This window comes from Mchenga conophoros, linkage group LG20, assembly GCF_057382185.1.
Source record: "Mchenga conophoros isolate Kocher_MC1m ecotype Shallow Benthic linkage group LG20, M_conophoros_male_GT1.1, whole genome shotgun sequence".
NCBI classification, from domain to species: domain Eukaryota; kingdom Metazoa; phylum Chordata; class Actinopteri; order Cichliformes; family Cichlidae; genus Mchenga; species Mchenga conophoros.
Genome location: NC_140545.1, coordinates 1,576,225 through 1,595,130, shown reverse-complemented (window position 1 = coordinate 1,595,130; position 18,906 = coordinate 1,576,225). Strand labels below are relative to the sequence as shown.

Sequence of the window (18,906 nt, the reverse complement as noted above, 5' to 3'; positions counted from 1 at the left end):
GGATAGCTTTCACATGTTAATTAGAAGCCGTGATTGTGTGTGCGCTCCAGGATCTATCTGTCAATGCCACTCAGGTAGCCATGCTATCACTGTTAGTGTCAGCATCAGTGTGAGTCAGCTGGTATCACTCATTGGTATCTGTATCTGTGAGGCTTACACCCTGACCCTGTATCTCTCCCATTTCCCACACCTCTGTCTTGCTTGTGTATTGTCAGCCTAAACCCCAGATTTCCTGGTATGTTGGTGGAATTTCGGCTATTTTTCCAGGTCACTGTTGTTTGTGCCTTGCGAGGTGTGTCTGTAAATCCCCACACAGGGAGGGAGATAAACACACTCTCACTGTCACACACATATACAAACCTCGTCACATTGCAGCCCACACCTTGTACGGTGAAGAATTCACCGTGACTAACTCTCTAACTGTCTGACTCCGGCTCAGCACTGAGCTCTCGCCTGTGTATTCTTCAAGCCAACACTAAGCTTGACTTCTGGCCCAGCAGTCAGGAGTTAAATCACGAATATATTAGTGATGACAAATTGATGATGAACCAGGTCAAACAAGCTTTCTGCTCTGGAAAATTCCTTTAGGTCCACTGACATATGCTTGTATGCGTCAGTTGGAGCAAATTGCAAAAGCAAGGGAAATATTGCATCTACAACAGTATGTGTGAATGAAAAAGTTTAGAGGAAAGGTTTTTTGCCAGAATTGATTTGGCAAGCCTCTCAGACCAGTGTGTTGACTATAGTTTTGGCGTTGCACTGCTGTACCACAATGCTTTGCAGTCACTCAGCTACATGAGCGGCTGAGCAAAGGCAGCAGTTAGTGAAAAACTGGACAATTTGGGGGTTGGAGGGCAGTTGCAGTGGATCTCAGCAGATAAATCTTTAATGTCATAATCCCTTTTTCCACTTAAAGCACACATCAATTCATACTCGTGCTTTTTTCCTCCCTTTCTGTCTTTACACTCCTCAGGCAGGTCTCAGGAGGTCACGTAAATATTAGTTTGAGCTCCCTAACAAATCTGCACCTCCTGCTGCTCCCAAAGGCCCTCCAATCCAGCAGTGTTTCTGCAAAGCTACACCGTGTAATACCTAATGGCTGACACCCACCACATCAAATAGAGGCAGAGCAAAAGAATAAAAGATGAGTGAAGGAGTTGACAAGAGTGAGCAGCTCACTGCAGGCCAGATTTAAATCCAGCAAAGCAGGTGTTCTCCTGAATAGCTTTACCTCATTGCTGGCCAGCCTGAGGAGAGCTTAGCTACATGAGCAAGCTCTTAATGTTTAGGAGGTGTCAACAGGCAGCAAATCGCTGCTGGTCATTCACAGTGCCAGAGCTTTTCTGTTAATACGCCTAAACTTCATGACCCCCGACCTTACTAGACTCACGTTAAACCTGAAAACAGGTCCTTCTGGCCTTGAGGCGTAAACTCATCCCACTGCACACACACACAAACACTTGTATGTTGCGATGCATTGGTCATGATCGGTGAGTGACACAGTAGGAAGGACCGCCAACACGCTGAGGGTTTTACCAGACAGGTGATAGGGTAGTTCAGGGAGCAGTGATGGGGTGCTATACAAGCGTGCAGGTACGTACATGTGAATATGTGTGCAAAACAGATCGCATGGCCGACACCCAGACCACCCCCAAGGTGGATCTCCGGCTAGATTCCCACCAACAGGACGCCTGTATCGGAGGTGGTCGAGGGAGGGGGGAGGTGGATGGAGGGCGGTCAAAGAGATGTGCCACACGGGGCGGGTAATGATGATGAATTGTGAGGAGCATAGTTTGGCTCAGATTAGGATCTGCTGATAAACATGCCCGCCAGCTCTCTGGGTAACCTTATACATTTCTTTCTCTCCTAAATCTACCAGTTTAAGTCAGCGTCTTCCTCCCCACTGTCATTAAAATCTCTCTTCCAGTGTAAGCTTAAGTTCTGCCTATGTACCTCTAGCATGAGTGTTCACGGATTTATATGTAACCGGAGTTCATTCTCTATTCTCAGAGTTGTTGTCATTTGGCTCCCAGAGCTCAGACTGACACGCATTACAGCCGGGGCATAAGGTTTATCAATCTTTTTAACTGTCAGTACTGAGACACAGGAGGAGTTTAGAGAGCAAGACAGAGAAAATATAGAGCAAGTGTTTAAAATGAAAAAACACTCAAAAATTTTGAAAATGTGAAAAAAAAACTGTAAAAAAAAAAGCGAGAGAGAGAAAAATCCAAAGACACTTACAGCAGCATTTTTCATTATACCAGTTTGAACGCTCTCCGCTTTTTAAAGAGAAAATGCAGAAAATTCAGCTCCATCTGAGCAGCGCTTGTACCTTGTGACTTTACCACAAAGCTCCTCTCAAAGCAGTGATCCAAGTCAGGCTACTTGGCCTTACGGGATTAACGGATAACTTTGATTTACTACAGCCTAGATTTTATGTTACAGCTTTGGCCATTGTTTGTATTGATTTTGATAATAGCCCACTAAGTTAATTGCTGAGAACTGGAAACATGGCAAGCGCTGCTACAACAGGGGAAAAGGGAGGGCTTCTTTATTTGGAAGTCAGAACACGCTGGCACACCTGTAATGTCAGTAATCATGAAATAATTCCTCGCTGTACTGGAAAACCAACCACCTCCAAAAACTTTCCTCGAGATGAGCGGTGCAGTCTCTAAAATGTGACGGATCTTTGTCCTACTTTTGGTTTGTTTACTTTGGCTATTCTGCATCTTACTGTTTGTGTTAGTTAAGCTACCCAATTAAAAAAAATCCTAAATGCAGCAGTTAATTTAGTGAGTAATCCTAACCTACTGTGCCAGTAACCAAACAGGAAAGGATCTAAGCTGACCAAGAAAATGATGTATCCTTTAAACCCTCTGTGTTGTTTGATGCTTTATTTGTCCCCTCAGTTAGTACAGCCTCCCTCTTCTCTTCCTGCTGCCTGCCAGCAGCAAAGAGTAATGGTTTGCCTGTCATACTCTTGAACTGGAATGCTCCCAGCCTGGCATCCAGGACACAGATAGACTCTGCCACCGGACGCTGGCACTAGAATAGTCTCAGTGACTGGAATGGCTTGATAAAATTACCCTAAGGGACAATAAAGCTTATCTTATCTAATGATATTGGCCTCCCATGGCTATTAAAAGACCACTGTGGTCTCCAGACCACAGCCTGCAGATGCAGAGAGCCCAGAGATGATCTCTCCGGGCTGAGGAGAAGAACGGATGGTTTCTGAAACAGCTTCAGGTATTACAACCTTGCATCAAAAAATTGTAATAAGACAAATTTTAGCTGTGGTGAAGAAGCAGCAGTTCAAAGCTTTATCTGTCAGGTCTTTTTGTTCTTGTATGTGATATCCCGTACATCTTATCGGGAGTCTCTGGACTCTCTAATATAACTGAGACTGAACTGGACAGAGTCTGGGGAGCTGAGGGGGCTGAAGCAAAGAAGATTGCTGGAAAAGTATTCCCTTTGATAAGCCGGCCAAGAAGCCTTTGATTAAATGTGGTCCCAGCAGGAGCCCACACTAGGTCCTCTGTGGCACAACCATGTCCAATCACCAGCTATCAACAGCCCCGGGTAATTACAGCCATCTAGTCATTAGCCTGGGACCCACCTGGAATTCCACATAGCGCAGGGTGGGATAGGGCCAGCAGGGGTTGGGGTTTAAGCTGGGCCTTTAATCAAACACTTCCCTCCCCTTGACTGATATCACACACCCTCCCCAACCCACACAGAATCAGCCTTTGTACTGACATAGATTGTATTATTAGTGCTCCATTGTGTGTGTGTGTGTGTGTGTGTGTGTGTGTGTGTGTGTGTGTGTGTGTGTGTGTGTGTGTGTGTGTGTTATGCACGTTATGACAGCATGTAATGTTTACAGACTGGCTCTGCAGCCTCAATATGCTCATCTGAACAAAAAACCAGGATTCCAGTGTCAGACTAATGCACCATATATTTCATATGAACATCTGCTTAGATAAGGCAATATACACAATGTTATACAAGCAAGATGAAGAGCAAAGAAGTGAAATCTGTCTGATGTTATGGTTTGGTGTGACTGAACAGCCATCAAGGCCTCGGTTTTCTTCATCTTCTTCTCAGCAGCAAGCTGAAAACTGGAGCACACCAGATAATCACAGTAATGGGAGTGCTCTTCTCTCTCCTTTTGTCAGCCAATGTAGTGCAGCGTCTTCCTCGAAAGAGAAACCAAACAGCACTTTACAGCTTAAATAAATCGCTTTAAACAGCTTTTTTTCCTTCTTCTTCTGTTTTTTTGTTTTCGCAGTCGCATTCAAAGTTCCAATAACACAATGTCTGTGTCTCCGTCGTCTGTTAGTCCTCTGTTTGGACTGCTTGGCCGCACACAGCCAAACTTACACTCAGATGTCCACTCAAATTGCACTTACCAAGTCCAACCTAGTATTCTTTTTTTCGTTTTCTTTTTTAGGTAAAAGTGTGTTTCCCCCAAAACGAAGCAACATTATGTGAGTATATGATGTTGTTGTAATAATACTGGATATGTCTGAAGGCTCAGTTAATGTCAAAATTCGTCTTTAAAGCATCATGAAAGCAGCAAACCATTTCAACCCAACAACTGAGTCTTCAGTGAAAGCCTAACCCACCTGAACCCCAAAGGTGGTATCACTGTTCATCTGATCCCAGCAGTTCAGTCTCAGGGCCGTTCACAAACAGGGGCTAATGGGTATTAATTCATATTGACGGGTACTGAATTCTAGTGCTTTCACAGAGACGGGGAGAAAAGCCATGCATTGAGTCGAGGTTGCGGGAAAGGGGAAGGCGGAGATCCAGAGCACTTTTGGACAAACTTTCCCAGAATGCCGTGTTCCACAGGATATCCTGCACAGGGGAAAGGGGCGGGGTTGCTTTGCAGGGAGCGTAGGGGGCGTGTCCTCAGGTCTGGTCCAGCCATTCAGCTCGTTTGGGAGCCTTGCACGTGTGTATGTCTACAGCTTCCTCACAGTCCTTACACTCCACAGAGCAGCACCACTTGAACTTGCACTCGCACTTGGTGATTTGCTTGACTCTCGTGGTGTCGTAGCCACGCCCACAGCACATGACCTCACAGCCGTCTGTGCCGCGCGATGTCTTATTGCAGACCCGTCCGGCTGTGCCCAGGGAACCTGCAACAGAATGGCAAAACAGAATTTACTGGTCCCGTTTCACTTCTCTGCTACTTACTCAGCTCTAAACACAAGGCTGTCGTCAGATATCGATAGAGTCACGCTGATGATTTACAGGTCTCAACTTGTGCATAAAATACCATACACTAAAAGTGTTCTGAATTATTTAGATTGATCATAATTCAGTCATCCTTATCTACACTCTTTTTTGTCTTCCCCTCCTATTTTCATATCTGAAATTCATCTGGTCGCAACATGGCTGCATTTACGCATTGGCTCCTTTTGTTAGTAGCTGTCAGCAAAAGTAAAACCTAATTTCCTAAAAAGTTAAGACATTGTGTATGTTTTTTTTAATGAATACATAATTTAGAGCTTATAAAATATATATATATATATAAAAGAATGTTGCAGGTTTTTGAGTAACATAGGCTGCTGTCCAAATTAAGTCTTTTTCAGGCAATGACTTGCTTATTTCAGGAAGACAACAGCAAACCACATCCTGCATGTATTACTGCAGCACGGCCCCACCAGGCTGCCTGCAGTGCAGAAAACATTCAGCGCATTATAAAATGATGCAAAGGAGGCCTTGATATCTAACAAGAATGGGAAAACATTTTAGATCTGCAGCAGTCTGCTTAGCTCCCAAACATTTACAGTGTTGCTAGAAGAAGAGGTGAAATAACACAGTGGTAAACATGACTCTTATCCAGGTTGTTTTTAAATATATTGCAAACATAAAATTAAACCTTTAGCATCTTGGTTTTTTTTTTGTTTTTTTTTAAAAAAGAGACATTTCTCAAGCACACACAGTTTAGCACACCCAGCAGCCCTCTCGCCAGATACTTTCCATCAGGTGGCAAGACATAACGAGACCGAGACAACGGGGAAAAACATTAGGAAGAGCATGTAGCAGTTAGGTCACGTCTCCCGATGGCTGACCAATCACCTGCCAAAGCAAACTGTCTTTGGGAAGTATAAAGAGGATGAAAATTGTGCCATAGAAGGTATGAAGTGATTCTGGCACAAGGATAAACATGGAGGCAAGCAGGTAACGTCAGCCCTGCAGGAGCACACCTGGATCCAATGTGTTGAACATCTGATAAATATCTTTGTCTTGTTTTTCAAGCAACCAAAATCTTTATTAGAAACGTGGCTGCGCAACAAAGAGGCAGAGCTGCATGTCTGAATTATAAAACAAAAATGAAATACAATAAGATATGATCAGAAGATAGGTACTCTGGCTGCTAAAAACAGAAATATGTAAGTACAACAATTTACTTTTTTTTAAAATTCACCATCTTTAAGTACGTCCCATAAACACGTTTATCTTTGCCTTTGCAATCACTGTAATACAAATAATAATCTTTTTTTTAATTTCTGCAACAGAAGTCAGAGGTTTGATCAGTGCAACGTGTTGGCCAATAGTGAATGTATCGTAGCATTGCCGTTTCATATCGTCTGTGTCTTATGTGAAAGTCACCCCAAACGAGATTAGCGCTCGTGTTTGGTGTGAGAAGCTCCCTGTTTGAACTGCTACCTATCACAACAAGCTGCCCGTAGAACAACAAACCCACACACACAACTATGCGGTGTTGGTAGAGTGGCCTATAGTTACACTGCCTTTCCCAAGCCACTGCTCCCTTTGAAGCTACCCTATGTGTGTGTATGGGTGTGTGTGTGCGGGTTAAATGGACAGTGGAGCGTGACAGACAGACAGGCTCTCACACTCTGAGGCCCACTTTGGCCTCCAGCTATGCTTAGTTCAGACAGACAGAGAGGGAGAGAGACTGTGACAGACAGAAATTAAATTAGCTGCTTGTGTCCCTAGGCTGTGGATTCCACTGGGAAGGTGAGAAAGAGGGGGAGGACAGATGAGGGGCAAAGGAAAAGGCAGACAAAGGGAGCAAGGGTGAGGGAGAACTGGGAAGAGCTTCTCGGTGATGCGGGCATTGATGTCAGTGCCCCAAAAACTGTCTGATAGTAATGCATCCATCAAAGAGCCAATCAGAAACGGACATAAATGATCAGGTGCATTGTGCAAAGGTTGATGAAGACATCCCCGGACCATGGGGTCATGTGTATATGTGTGTGTGCGTTGACAGAGACTGACAGAGGTCAGGTGGTCACGGCCGTCAACGGCTGTTTCCCCAGGGTACAAGGATATTAGCTTCCACAGACATCACACAGGCTGTGTTATCTGACTACCATTACACACACACACACACGGACACACACAAACACACTAGTCATGCATGAGTATACACACAGCATACACATAACACCACTAAAACATAACACAGTCGGGGCAATCCATCAACATCCATGAGAAAATGCTTCCCCGTCTTTCAGTTCTGCCGTCTTACCTGCTGCTTTGTCCTGCAGGCAGTAATCCGGGGAGCTCTCAAAGTACACCAGGTCATTTTTGGTAGGCTTCCTGAAGTCCTTGTTAGCTACAGTGAGACCTGTCCCATCTTGATTCATCATCACCTCGATAGCCCCGTTGTATTTTCTCCTCAGGTAGTCACCCGTCTTCCTGAAGTCTGACATAGCATTCCAGCATGTCCGTAGCGTACAAGAGCCGCTCACTCCGTGACATTTACACTCCAGCTTCATGAAGCGCTTCACCGCCTAAGTGAAGGAGATTTTGCAAATTCTCAGAATGCAGCACCACTGCAGGATTTTTTATTTTTATTTTCTTTTATGCAAATTATGACATATTTCCTCATTAAATGCACCTCTTACTACACCCAATGTCTTGTGGGTAGTTTTAGCTTTGTTAGCTCAGATTTTGAGTTAATTAGCTTGTTTTTTACTGAATTTCCCAACGTCACTGCCATCAGCAAATTACCATGGGGCTGGATGCCATTTCCAGAAAGAGATGTTCTACTGAATTTTGTAATGAATCCGATTCACATCGGATTAGAATTAAAGACAACACCGTTTTCATCTCTGCCTAGATGGTTTCTACGGTGGCCCTGAGAGGTCAACCACACTGCAATTTAAGAAAAAAACAGTTTTTGAGAGACATTAATGTGACGAAACAGCTGCAGAAGTGACAAAAACCAAAACATGTGAAGGATCGCACTGAGACAGAATGTTTGGAGTAGTGAGGGAGAAAAAGAAATGCAGGGTAACGTGTGTTTTATTCACTAGACTCTAATAAGACTGTGTGTAAATGTTATACAATTATTGATTTGTTGTTGTGCTCTTCCAGATTATATAAGATGTCAAAATCTTAATCTGGAACACCCCCACCAACCCTAAGTCCCAACAGTCCAAGTGAATGTAAACAGTACTAAAACTCTAAAACTTGCAACTGTTGTGTATTTGTGAGTTGCTAAATAAGCCATACACAGAGCACTGACCAGGCTCTATGCATGAAGGTGCTGCAGCCGTGCTTTTAAGTGGAAAAGAGCAAATATGCTGCATTGCTGGCTGTACATGACTGGTTCTATCCTGCTAATAACCAAAACAAATCCTGTTTTCACTTTTAAGACTTTACCACGGGGCGCTCGTGGCTCAAGAGTTGGGAGTTTGCCTTGTAATCGGAAGGTCGCCGGTTCGAGCCCCGGCTCGTTCAGTCTCGGTCGTTGTGTCCTTGGGCAAGACGCTTCACCTACCGCCTACTGGTGTTGGCCAGAAGGGCCGATGGCGCGATATGGCAGCCTCGCCTCTGTCAGTCTGCTCCAGGGCAGCTGTGGCTACAACTGTAGCTGCCTCCACCAGTGTGTGAATGTGTGTGCGCTTTGGGGTCCCTAGGGGGGACTAGTAAAAGCTCTATACAAATACAGGCCATTTACCATTAGCTCGGGAGTGAAGTCACTCCTGAATTCTGACATGCAAGTTCTGAGTTCCCTCTTTGGGTTGTTTTTGTGAGATTTTTTTTCCATTGTGTTTTATTGAACTTTAATATGTTTATTTGTGCTTTTGCAGCATTTTTCTATTTTGCTCCTGTTTTCTTAATCAGCAGTGTTTTTAACCTTTCAGGGCCACCATAGTTTTCACATGTAGATTCAGTAACAATGTAACTGTGAAAGCCACTGATGATTATCCAGTTCGCGAATATAAAACTGAAAGTGTCTGTTTGCTTTTAAATGTTGTTAAATGTACGCTTGAAACATCCACATCAGGGGTTCCTTATGTTCAGTGTGTCTCAATGCATAGCAGTCACACACTTACTGTTCTGCCACAGCGGTTGTTGTGTAGGTTCATGAGTGCCCGAGCATCTCGGACCGTTCTCTCTTTGGCATCTATGAAGGTTTTGGAAAATTTTATCCCGTAGTTGATGTTATCGCTACAGCCACCCCAGTCAAATTCTCCTCTATCGTCTTTATCTCGTCCGCGTTTGTGTGGGTCGCAGTTGCACGTCCTCAGCTCCCCCTGGCTGCAGGCTCGAGTGAGCGCGTAGACTACTCCTGCTGAGGAGATGGCATAGACGAATGCTGCTTCACGGCTGCCTGAGAGTAAAAGCAGAAAAGCCAAATGAGAAACAGAGGTTAGATGGGGGTAGAGGTTAGAATAACATAATCCGTTTCTGAATACGGAAACTGCAGTTACTCATATCATGCCATGCAATAGATTCTCTGAGTTCCAAAGACTTTGCAGCCCACATGTTATCATGCATACACAAATATACATAATGCTATGACAGGGCCTAGGTATGAGGACACTGAAGGTGCAGCTGACAGGGCATATCAGGCTTGAAGTAGAGTATACACCAGCTCTGTTTAAATATTATCATGGAAATAATCCTAGCTGTGGGGCTCTCCTCTGCTCACATAAATTGTTTGAATACAGACACAGTGATACCCCATTAATCAGCGCCAGGGTGATGTCATGACAGCATTATCTACCATTGCTCTGCTCATCTGTTCTTTTCTGGTCTCTTTCGTTCTTTAGAATATGACTCATCTTTTGTTTGGCCAAAGACACAGAGAGAATTAGATATAGTGTTTGGTCACAGTTGCTTTTTGCAGCACCTCCGGGAATGAACAATCCAAAAAACATGGCAGCAAGAGGCAAGGAGCTTCTTCATTTTTAGACAGTTTATCGACGGGATAAAAACCATTTTTATTTGGTGTCTCTGTGCTCAAAGTTCAAAGCAAACGGGAGAACCTGAAGTGAAACTGAAATGAGGTCGTTAATCTCTATTTTTAAAACTGGCTGCTAGTGAATTTCACAAGCAATAACTTGGCTATTTGGTCTGTCAGTTTGCCCAGGTCAGGATATTTAAACAGAAATTAGCCATGAAAGTCGATAAAGATAAAAGCCCTAATGATTTCACAATCTCGCCCTGAGAAAACAAGTGGCATTTAACAGAAATCCAAAAATCATTAGTTGGATGGACTCAGTGAGCATCATCTTAGAACATTCAGCTCCTGGAAGTATAAACCGTAATTGAGACATTTGCATTTTGATCCAACGCACTCAGGCTAGAAAAGCGCTCAGGTTTATTTCTCATGTTCATGTTTGATTTGCACTTCATATCTTTAGCTGAACCACCGCGTGCGCCCTCCTTTTAAAGATGCTTGCATTTGTCTGATAACCTGGAAGAAGCTAGGATACAGTAATGCTGACTGCATTCATCAGAAGCGCTTTTGCATTTTAAGCTTTTAGCACCTAGCTGCATTAGTGAAGCGAGACCTTCTTCTCAAAATGTGTCAAAGGATTAAGTTTCACGAAATGAAAATACCAGCACTTTAGCTAACTAAGGGTGGGACACTTCACATTCACCCTGCTCCTGAAGAGTTTGTGCGATCCAACCTGCATGCTCTGTATTCACTGGAGTGTCCCATTTCATCTGTGAGGAGATGGGGGCAGTGGGGGTGGGGCGGGGTTGTATGTGGGAGAGGGCTGGGGAGGGCACTGCTGGTCATCTTTCAAACCTGCGATGTTTGTCTGACAGTGAGAATATCTCTCTAAATATTTACATCTACATTACTGTTTATTCCTCTCCACCCCACACACACATGCAGCCTTTATCTCCATATCTGCTACTTTTTGTTCCATGCATCATCAGCCCCCACACATGCTTGGGATAGCAGTAGCAGGCCACGGAAAGTCAGTGATGTCAGAAACCGAGTTCGCAGATCATTACATGGAGAAACCTTTGGAATGCAAGCATGCTGATCCACACAGGTATGCACACATGGGTATTCACAGACGCGGACTAAAGCTTTCTTGGCTGCTGCCTCAAAGCACACTGTGTGCTGTCTATCTTGCGTGCTGCACAATATCGTTTATTATTTAGTAAATATTGATATCTATGACTAGCTAGTTTATTGTGATGGTGCTTTGTTTTCTCTATTATTATGTTGCTCTTTGTTGTTTGCTGTCTCCTCTGTTTGTTTTTGTTTGTTTGTTTTATTTTTTCTCCATACAGGTGACCCAGGACTTCTTTTTTTTTTTCCCTCTCTTCCCCCCCCTTCTCACCGTCTCTTCTCCCCTTTGGTTTTCTTTCTTTCTCTCCCCCTCTTTCTCTCATTCATTCCCCCTGTCCTATTTATTAAAAAAGAAAAAAAAAAAAAAAAAAAATGACAAAGGATGAACTGAAGCTCTGCCATCACGTAATGTCGCATACTGCTGTTTCTGATGTCATTTAAAAAAAAAAAAAAAAAAAAAAAGAAACCGAGTTCGCGGAGACAAACAACCTGCGCCCCGACACAACAGTGAGCAGCTGCTAATGGAGGATTTCCTTCTATGCAACAAAGTGAAACAAAAAGCATAATCCATGCATATAATTTGAAGGATTAGCATCACAGTGACACTCCTTGTACCTGTACCCATGCTACATTCAGAATGCAACAATAGTCATTTAGTGCTGAGAAAGCATTTGGGAAAGAAAATAATTATGAATAACGTATCATTTAATCTTCAATGCTAAATCACCAGGTGATTGTTCTCACTTGTAAAGGTCTTCAAGAGGATGAATTACACATCCGCTGCCTTAGAAAAATATGTATGGGACTGTGCCTGTGTGTATGCATGACTGTGCAGCAAAGTTGAAATTTCTGGCAGGGGCTGAAAAACCAAATGACGACAATTCCACGTCTTGATGTGTGTGTGTGTGTTTATTGATGAGGCATAAGCATTACAACAGTCCATTACTGACTGTAAACACGGCGTACTAGCATACGTAAAGTAGGAAAAGCAAGAGAGAACAAAGAGAAGTGAAAGAAAAGGAAGAAAAACTGAACGAGAAAGGTGAAAATGAGGATTCCCATAGTCACAGTCAGAGCTTGGCTTCACCCTCCATTCCCTCTGGCATCACATTTACTTTCCACACACACGCAGACTTACTCCTCAGCAGGACACGTCCAAAGACAGTGTGGTCACGGTCCAGTGTGCTGCAGTTCCATCGATGGTGTCTGAACTGGTGCTGGCACTCTCTGATCCACTCTTTGGTTCCCTCCCCAATTGCCTGCATGATGTCAGGGTGGCGTTGGCAAAGCTGCCGCTGCTTGTTCACCAGGCCGGGGATGTTGTCACAGATTACACGGGCACCGAGTGCGCCGATATACCTACGATAAACAAACAAACACATTTAGAGCTATTTCAAACTGAATCCACCATCCCCTGGCCATGCGTACTCAAAAATCAGCAGGCAAGAGCGATTGATTATATATTGTAACTGATTGCTAAACCCTGGTGCCCTTATGAGAACATGTAGGCACAAGTGGAAAAACGCACCTATAGGTGGTGAGCAGCAGTTCCAGTCCTCTGTAAGTCAGAGTTCACTACACTTAACAGTTTAAGGTTTGCGAGTAGGAGGGGAGTGGAAACCATTTACTCCGCTCTCCAAATAAATAAGCACTTAACCTCTCCCCACAAGACCTGTGTGTGTACGTGTGTTTAAATGTTTCCCAAAGACATAGTTGAAATCATGCTGTCACAAATCAGAGCAGGACGTCTGGGGCCTCCAATAACCCTGTCAAACTAAGAACCCATTTACTCACTTTATTCCTCTCTGTCCTCTGCCTGATTGCTCTCATCTTGCTCACTGTTCCCCTGCATGCCTCTTGCAGTCTCTCTCCCTCGCCATAATAAAACAGACTTTTACAATGTCCTATCAAGATAAATGGTGCATTGAGATTGCCCAGAATAAACTCTAATTGTGATAGGCCTCTCGGTGTGTGTGCGTGAGCGCGAGACCTCTTGCAGCTTCGTAGTCACAAGGCTTTGGCGGTTCAGTGAGGAGAGGCCAGGGAGCCTGTAGCTGTGTGGCCATGTTTTATGAGGCCGGGCAAGAGGATGGAGACTGGAGACTCTACACTCCCCAGAGAGGGATTAGAGGGGAGGGAAAAAAGAACAGAGTGCTCATCAAAGGAAAGTGCCAGAGCAGCAATTCACACTTAATTTTCTCTCTTCGCTCTCGCCCTCTTTCTGAGAGTAAGGAGGACTTGTGGATTTTATAGGATAGTAAATCATTATCCACAGGTCTAAAACAACTTGCTGCACTGTGGGTCACCAGAGGAAGACGACTGGGAGACATGGTGACACCGAGCTGGGCTCTGATTTTAAATGACACAGACAGAACTTGTAACTAATGCAAAAGAAAAAGAAAACAGACCAAGTAAATATGAAATTACTTTTCTTTTCTGTTACATATAAGGAACCCAAGTTAAACTTCTGATAGAGGCACGCACAAAGGATGAATGTCAGCAACACACACTCACATCTCTGTTTTATCGTCCCCTCCCAATTAATACAGCAAAGTCTTCATTTCGGATGAACATATACAGCAATTTTATTAAATCGAACATATTATTTTGCTCATTTCTGAAGTGGCTACAACAGCCCGTAACATTTTTGCTCCCACCCTAAGGTGGTACAGCTCCTGATCTGTCCATGTCACCACTCAGCAGCCATCCACCAAAAACAAACAAACAAATAAATCTATGAATAAATATAAGGAACAGTTAGAGGAAGCAGTATATCTCCTACACACTGAATCCCACCCAAAGTCAGTAATGCCAAGTCAAAGCCTCTACCCATAACTGCTTTCAATCTACACAAACTATTAGGCATTCCATCATCGCTACGCCTGCCCACACACAGACACTTCTCCTGTAAACACACTCACAGGCATGGACATTTTCACTTATGTTAGTGCGCAGGCACTGAGATATTTTTTAACCCGTTCGCCTACGCTCCGCGCGGCTGGTTTGGGTGGTGTTTTAGTGAAGTCATGTGTGTTTGTGAGTGGTACCTGGTGAATTAATGACTGCTGTGCCTCGTCCAATGCGGGCTCCAGCTGAGCCGAACACGCACTCAGCCAACAGCGCCGACATAAATTACGTTTATCGCTCTATTATTATTCCAGCACACCGACACGAAGAAAAGGCATTTTAGAAGTTTGAACCTTACTCATGAACTCATACGATTTTCTTTTTCTTACTTTAACGTCCTGTCGTGCTCTTTGCTCATTTTCGAGTCAGTTGGAAGTAAATTGGACGATGACAGAAAAGCGCATTAAGAGTTTTTCTTTACACTCACTACCTCGTAAAATCAGTCGTGAGCGCAATCTGTGGTGGCAGATATGCGACTATTACAACCCAGCACATTTAGATTCTGCATAAAATTTTCTAAACAAAAAAAGAAAAGAAAGGGAAAAAGAGAGTATTAAAATGTTGCCATCAGTTCCGATGAGAGAAGCACTGTCAGCTGTGCAGTGCGTCCGCGATAATAAATTAACTGATCCAAACCCTCATAACCGCCTTTTCTGTTCGCTGCTGGAAAATTAGCTGGAATGAAGGTTTTTGGGTTTTTTGTTTCTTTTTTGCTTTCGGAAAAAAAGCGATTAAAATAATCTTCATAAGTTACAGTTGATCTCGCTTTGGATCCCTGAACAGTTTTCTAGGGAAAGAAAATAGAGCTGAGTTAAAGCTTCAGTTTCGTTAGAATAATCCGTTATATTTTGTGGGCATTTGTATTATTTAAAATCGTTATGCTGAATTATCATTAGCGTAATAATGATGATGATGTAGTAAATAAATCAGTGTAGCAGGTAGGCCAGTATGTGTGATGGATGCAGACTCACCACCATGAGGAGTCCACCCGAGGCGTCACAAGCAGCAGCAACAACAGACACGCGCAATAAATCCTCGAACTGGCACCGGCGTTCTGGCATGAAGAAGATCGGGGTGAGAGTCTAGCTCCCGCCGGCGAACCACAGCGCTGAATCTGAGCTGCACGGAGACTGGGAATCCTGTTTAACCCCAACATGACTTTTCCTCACTTTTTTTTTTTTTTTTAGCCCAAATGTACCAAAAAAGACCACAAAAAAAATCAAATCTCAGAAGAAACACCAAACTTCACTTGATATTGTGAGGTGTGAGAGTAGCCGTGCAGCAGGGAGGCCTCATTATCCAATGTTTGGCTTCATGGAGCGCGGCTGTCAGCAAAGAGAGGAGCGCGTTGTCGGTGCCATGTGCGCACCAGACTCTCCACTGAGAGCTTCTGGATGCCAACTGGAGGTTTACCTGGAGAGGCGAGCAACAAGTGTCGGTAGTTAGTTCCCGCACAGACACTTATCCTTGTTTTCGTTTCGTTTGTTTGTTTTGTTTTTAACTTGGTTCAGGGGCAAAAGTAGGGTCCGAATCAGCGCTGGAGCCAAGTGTTTTCAGACGAGAGACTGCGGTTCTGTCGGCTGTGTGCTGGGTCGGATGCTAGCACCGGATCTCTCCTTTATTAGTGCACGGTGGACAGTGTCCGAGCTGAGAGAGAGGGGGGAGAGAGAGAAAGAGAGAGAGACATGAGGGAGGGTTCGCGCTGATAGCTCCTCTCGCTCATTGGGCAGAAGAAGGGGTTACAGAGTTTGACGAGGAAAGAGATATTAAAAAGGATGGAGAAAGGTGCGCGCGTGTGTGTGCGTACGTGTTGGGTGGAGGGGTGGTGATGATGCTGAGGTGGAGAGGGTCCTATTGTGCGCCGTTGATCCGTAACCACAGACAGAAATGATTATAACTAATGATTTGTTTTACAACCCTGTAAAATCAGATAATGCAATCCTAAAAATATTTTACTTTTTATTAAAGGAGTTTTCGATTTTAAAGACTATTTTTTTAAATGTTTTTCTATATATCTTTAAAAAAAACACACATATTGTGTGCCAGTCATTAATAATTTTAGTGACCCAGTATCGTGCTGTTTCTTCTGTATCCTGTTGCTTATTATGCTGTTCCTGCCCTTTTCAAAAACTTCATTTTGAAAGATCGATCATAAAAGAGACTAAAATAAACCTCCAGCCCAGAAAAACGTTTATCAGATATTGTTATAAATTACAATGATTTGTAGGCTGATAAATAAATAAAGTAGTTCAGTGAGAGAAGTCATTATACATATTATTATATTACGCCTAAATATTTATGAAATCTGCTCCACTTAAAGCCGAGCAGAAGGAGAAAAACAGGGAATGTGCGATTAGAAGAACAGAGCCAAATCGTCCAGTGGAACAGCACTACGGCTTAAATACGAACCACATGTGTAAGTCAGAGAGTGCTGAGGCAGCGCTGGATACACACACACACACACACACACACACACACACACACACACACTGTGTCTGGAGTTTACCACTCTCACCTTCATCCCCATGTTTGTTTGTGCGTTCGTGTTGTCTTCAGGTTTTGGCCGTTGTCCTGTCATCCTCTCAAATCACTCCTGACAGATAAAAAGACCTCGGAAGCATCCAGAGATCTTTCACAAGCTCAAGAACCACTTCTTGACTTTTTGACATGCACAAATTCAGTTTTCATCAGCCGGAGCTGAACATTTGTAGGCCTCTGACGTTGGAAAATAGGAATACCGCAGTTGCTTCAGCTGACCCCATTAATTCTAGCAAACGCGTAAACAAATCGGGAAAAATCCCTGTCGGAATTGAAACTATTAGAATTAGCAATAGCTGCTGCAAAGTGTTACTTCTTCAAAAGCTTGAGAAAACAGTTCCCCGTGTTTATGCCAAAGCTGGTGTTAAAGCTAAGCTACTTTTGTAGACATTTGTATTTCTGCTTAGAGCTGGCCAGACAGGCAGCTACTGTCTTTGTTTTCAGAGAGAAGCACATGCACGACCAGACAGAGCAGAGTGGGTACAGGTTTGCGAGAGGCCGCGAGGTGAGGCAAAGAAGCTAAGCTCTGGAGAATATTTGTGCACTGCAGTTTAGCTCACAATTTTCTGCAAAATCAAAAGGTATTAGGGAAGCACAAACATGGCTGAGTTATGCTTTCCCTCCTGGGGCTGGAGCTGGAACAGACTTTCTCCCTCTCTTTCCCTCTCCCAGCCTGTGAACTTGACCCCAGCTTTCTCTTCATAAACAATAACAGAGTCAAGTGCCTCCTTGTCAGTTGGAAGAAAAGTTTGCCCTGATGTACGGGGTCCAATCTGGCAACCATCTCCTCAGAAGAGAAGTACTGAAGGGGGGTTGCTTTGTTTAAACGCTGAGGTGAAAGGGGGATAAAGGTGAGATTTACAGAGGCTGAAGGTTAGGACTAATCTAGTTAAATTATATTTCGATAAATTGTAATTGCTTGGGATTAATTTCTGATGGAAAAGTTGCTGCTGGAAAAGGGACTGGCTCGAATGGGAGACCTAGAGGCATGCAGTGAAGCTGGAAGAGGTATGTTGTTGGATGCCACCAGCCAGGCAGCCCAGGGATGAGCTCAGTGTGTATTCCCATCCCCTGGCAGGCTGCAGGAGGGAGAACAGCCTGTCGTCAGGCTTGGCAGATTCCCATTCTGATGGGACAGGTGGAAGAGAGACAAAGACGTACGGAAAAGCTGAGACATCTTCCAGACTGATACCAAGAACTCCGAAACAGTGAAGTGACTCATTTGCTACAAGTCCAATTTTTTAATCATCTTGTCTAGATAAGTTTTTTGATTAGACATCTTTGTTGTCTGCGCGTTACACACGTGTTACAGTATTTGGAATGAATCCGTTTTGTGATTTTCAGGGTTTGGTTGGGTTTAGGCACAAAAGCAGCCTAATCAAGTGTTGTTAAAGAGCATAGTTTGAATTTGATTTTGAAGACATCTGATTTGGGTTAAAATGACGTCTTCACTAAGGTTTGGAGGCCGTTATCTTCATGGCTACAGTAATAAATACTTGGATAAAGTTAGGGATTAACCATCGTCATGTTGACTGTTAAATTGAAATGAGGAACAAGCAGCAGTCTTCTCTGTTTGTTGATCCATTCACGCACGCCAGCCTCTTCTCCACACAAGAACGTCACCTCACTTCCTCCTTTGCTCCCAGTAAAATTTGTACAGACGCATAACGGCACTCGCTGATGCGTTTAAAGACAATTTCCTTGTTTGCCTTCTCATAAAGCACTTTGAATACGTTATAACCTGGTTTCCCATCCAGAGAGCATCGTCCATGCTTCACGGAAAAGAGTTAGAAAAGAATATCCATGACCTTTGGGGATCTCAACATGTACTTCTGTTGTTTCATTTATTACAGACAATTGAACTGTGAACTACACAGTGATCCTCTTTCCTCTTCTAGCATAGCTTTTGAACAATCACCATCTCACGCAACTTGCTATTGGATCCTGTCAACGGGACATCGTAGCCTCTCCATTGGCTGAGTTGTCGCTCTATAGGCTGAGTTTTATTCAAATGGACCATATTGTTCAGCTCAGAGTGCATGAAGCTTCTGTTTATAATCATAATACTGATCATTTTAGATTATTTTACTGGAACTTGTCTTAATTTCTTGTAAAGTAAAGTAATGTAAAGTAGGCATGGTGATAAGATGAACTAG

General features: G+C 43.6%; 1 protein-coding gene across 1 annotated transcript; it reads right to left on the bottom strand.

Annotated features, from left to right (window-relative positions):
• Window positions 1-3,952: 3,952 nt before the first annotated feature.
• On the bottom strand, window positions 3,953-16,796 carry LOC146550002 (protein Wnt-2b-A). The gene is made up of 6 exons (XM_085258999.1): window positions 16,728-16,796; window positions 15,184-15,859; window positions 12,444-12,664; window positions 9,324-9,601; window positions 7,508-7,772; window positions 3,953-5,144 (listed from the first exon to the last, which is right to left on the bottom strand). The coding sequence occupies exons 2-6, from the start codon at window positions 15,366-15,368 to the stop codon at window positions 4,915-4,917; spliced, it is 1,179 nt and encodes a 392-aa protein (XP_085115125.1). The 5' UTR covers window positions 15,369-15,859; window positions 16,728-16,796; the 3' UTR covers window positions 3,953-4,914.
• Window positions 16,797-18,906: the final 2,110 nt, after the last annotated feature.

Excerpts from the sequence above, each read along its gene's own strand:
- LOC146550002 (XM_085258999.1), bottom strand. The coding sequence starts at position 15,368 with ATGTTGGGGTTAAACAGGATTCCCAGTCTCCGTGCAGCTCAGATTCAG. Across the intron at positions 12,665-15,183 it reads CGGGTGGACTCCTCATGGTG|GTATATCGGCGCACTCGGTG; the intron begins GTGAGTCTGCAT and ends TGTTTATCGTAG. Across the intron at positions 9,602-12,443 it reads TGGACGTGTCCTGCTGAGGA|GCAGCCGTGAAGCAGCATTC; the intron begins GTAAGTCTGCGT and ends TTTTACTCTCAG.